Consider the following 3,614-nt stretch of genomic DNA (forward strand, 5'->3'; position numbering starts at 1 on the left):
AAAATATAATACGTCTTTCCGCTAAAGTTATTATTGAAACCACATAGAATTAATAAAACATTACACCGTCACATCTTACTGTTAAATTTTATAAATTTGTATGTAACAATATTACCTTTATTGAATTTGAATATAATAACTACGAGACAAAAACTTGAGACTTTTTTTTTTTTTTTTTTTTAAATGTTGAATAATAATACAAATTAGGAAACCTACTAGAGCAATTAGGTAATAATTTTAAAACTGAAAAAAAAAAATACATCTTATTTATAACATATTTTTAAGCACCTTATTATTATAACAACCTAATCCTCACTCAAAATATAGTGTAGTTCAATTGGTGCTCTTAACTCATTTCCAATGATGAAATTATAGATGTGAATCAAGGAGGGTGGACCACGGTGGCTTTTAACGAATGGTTTCGTGTTGTGTTATTCGATCTGTTCAATTTTGGCAAGCCTAATTTAAAATGATGAAATTTCAAATAACCCTTTTTGGTTAATTTGACTTGATCTAGTTTTGTATATAAAACAATTTTTTGATAAATTAGTACTAGAAAACTCGTTTCAGTTTTTCTTATCAAACAACTCTAGTTTAATAAGCTCTTCTTCTATAATTTATACATGAGAAAGTTGTATCAAACCAACCCTTAAAGTTTATATAAAATAATGAATGAAAATTGGAAGGATAAAAACGGCAAACCAATGTAGTAATTCTAATAGGATGGTTTTCGGTCGAGATGCACCCCTGAATATACCCATGATTTGAAATTTCAAGAATTAATACTTTATACATTTTTTTTTTTCCAATTATAAAAGCAAATGGATATAAATAAGAAAGAATCAATAGATTAATATTTGATTGAGTAGAAAATATTATGAAAAATAAAATTTTTTCACTGGACAGTTTAATAGCGGCGTGCTCTATTATTCGAAGTAAGTCAAGTTGTGTCTCTACAAAAAATTTCAGATTTCATATATGAAAATAACAATTTCACCCTCTATAAGTTATTCTTAACTTTAGCACGCATTGTTTATTTAACTTTACATAATCTCCTTTAAATACGATTTTTTAAATAATTTTTTTTTTTTTAACTTTGCTCTCCCTTCTTCAAACATACTCTATCTTCCCTTCTCCCCCAATATAATTTTCTAATTCCGCCGCTAATGGAGTGGATTGGGTTGTAGTGAAATCATATTTGGGTTTGGGTGAATTAGTAATTACTGGATTAGGGTAGGTTGCACCTCTGTTTTACAACCCAAATCGGATCGGCCTATCAGACTAGGACCAAGTAGCTTCTCCGGTCAAATTCAGGTTTTAGGAGGGTTATTGTAATATTTTAATTCATAGGGACTAATTGTAATTTTTAGGGGTATTTTGGAAATATGTCAAAAGTTTAGGGATTAGTTGGTAATTTTTTGGGGGAATTTTAAAATAAATAAAAAATTTAAGGACTAATTTAAAATTTTTTAGGAGTATTTTTGTAATATACTAAAATTTAAAAGACTAACATGCAATTTTTAGAAAAATAAAATTATTGCTGATGTCACCGGTTCAACAGATCGGTCCAACCGATTGGACTAGTTGACCCTTGCGACAAAACAGGTTGACCTTCGGTCTAGGTTTTAAAACAATGGATTGCATTATATCGTATAAATCACTATCCCTAATTGGGGAATTAGCTTTCCATATTTATGATGTTATCATCACAAGCTTCTCCTTGGATGCGTTGCATTCCAGGCTTTCCAGCCCTTTGGCGTTGCTGTTTTGGTGGTTTTGTATATTTGGGTTGTATTTCTCAGTTTTGCAACCAACATATTCAAAATACCCCCTTAATTGCCTTTCAAGAATTATAATATAATCTTTATCAAATTTTAGCTTTAAATGAGCTTTATTTTCATACTATCCATTATAAGAAAAAAGAAATTTTGTATATAGATATATAGTAGGAATATTTGTACACATAATATATTTTTTCCACTTTAGATATTAGTGGCTGTGGTTCCAAGCTTTCTTACCTGTTATCCACTCTAATTGTTATTGGTTTTACTACTCATCTGCTCATCACACATCATTTCATCAACTCCTGTTCTTAATTCAATTCCCAACTTTAACAATAAATGTTAAGAATTTAGAGGCCGCCAAATGCACGCTTATTCTAATTGAAGACTATCAATAAATATGTGCATATAAAATCATTAACTGAATTAATTCAGACAAAATAGGTAATGTCTCTTCATTAACCATAATAAATAAAATATAACAAACGCTCTGGAAACAGACCTCTCCACTACATAACATCAACATATATATTCTAATATCATATCTTAACAAATTAACTGCCCACACAAACTTACAAGAAAACAAAACACAATTAATATTATCATATTAATTAAGAACACAAGAGACACCAGCTTTTAAGCATATGCTAGAATATTTATACAATACATATCCCGAGTATATTTCTTATTTAAAAAAACCCTAAAATATAAACTGATCCAGGATCTTAAGATATCACTCTTTCAGATTTTAGCTTCATTAACATTAGCTAAAGTGCCAACAAAAGACCAGGCACAGATTTATTATCACAAAGCTTGCTTTGCCAAACACTTTGGCAAGTACTAATGCTCAAATCCGGAGAAGAAAATCCGTCCGTGTCGCCAAAACAAGTGACTGTTACAGAGGTATTGAAATATTCTCTTACCTGAGAAATTATCCCATCAGTCACAGTCCACGCATGCACCCAAGAAACTGATAATTGTTTGTCATCACCCTCGACAATGACCGTTGATCCAAAGGCAACTATAGAGTGAGGAATGAAAGTGAAAGAGCTGTCGTCTGATGATGATCCAGTGAGTATGCGCATCAAATGCTGGTGGATTGGAGGGCCGTGGAACCACCACTCAAGATCAGGATTTAGCGAGCGATGCACCGTATCAACATCACGAGAGTTCAAGGCCTCGTATAGGGTTGTGACTACCCTTTTGTTTATTTCTTCTAGTTCGAGAGGCTGAGCCAGTTCTGAAATACACATTAAATGATGTTTGTTTAAGAGAAGACTGTGTGTTTAAGGTTTGTAGAGAAAAAGAATTGAACGTTTTTTCTGCAAATGAATTTGGATTTGAATTATATATTGAGGGAGATTTTGGTCAATGGTCGGTTGAGTTGCACGGTTTGTGTGGTGATGACTGATGAGTCAGCCACAGCCACTAATTACAATTTTGACTCTTGAGTTTATTATTATATTATTGGCTCTTCAGAGAATGAGTTCAGTTGAGTGACAGCAGTGGCCATTGAAATTCTTTGACATCAGCATATACACTATTTGATATTTATCATATTGTTCAATGAAACTGCTGTGTTCTAGGATTTTTTTTTTTTTTTTCAAATAATAAATAAATGGCCATTAATGTTGTCAACTATTATTATCATACCAACAATTTTATTTGTTAATGTTACTTATATCTATGCATCTCTAATAACATTATTAATTTAGGATTTCAGATGCACCCAAAATAGTAACTTATTTATGCCCACTAACACAAGATATTTTAATATATAAATGATTATAATATACTTACAAATTACAAGCCTTATTTTTCATACTATCAGTA

General features: G+C 30.9%; 1 protein-coding gene across 1 annotated transcript; it reads right to left on the reverse strand.

Moving 5' to 3' along the window:
• Positions 1 to 2,417: 2,417 nt before the first annotated feature.
• LOC116104990 (wound-induced protein 1-like) lies at positions 2,418 to 3,076 on the reverse strand. The gene has a single exon (XM_031391416.1). It carries the CDS (start codon positions 3,032 to 3,034, stop codon positions 2,549 to 2,551), a length of 486 nt encoding a protein of 161 aa, XP_031247276.1. The 5' UTR covers positions 3,035 to 3,076; the 3' UTR covers positions 2,418 to 2,548.
• Positions 3,077 to 3,614: the final 538 nt, after the last annotated feature.

The sequence above is a fragment of the Pistacia vera genome, unplaced genomic scaffold (genome assembly GCF_008641045.1).
Source record: "Pistacia vera cultivar Batoury unplaced genomic scaffold, PisVer_v2 Contig116, whole genome shotgun sequence".
In the NCBI taxonomy this organism is placed as follows: domain Eukaryota; kingdom Viridiplantae; phylum Streptophyta; class Magnoliopsida; order Sapindales; family Anacardiaceae; genus Pistacia; species Pistacia vera.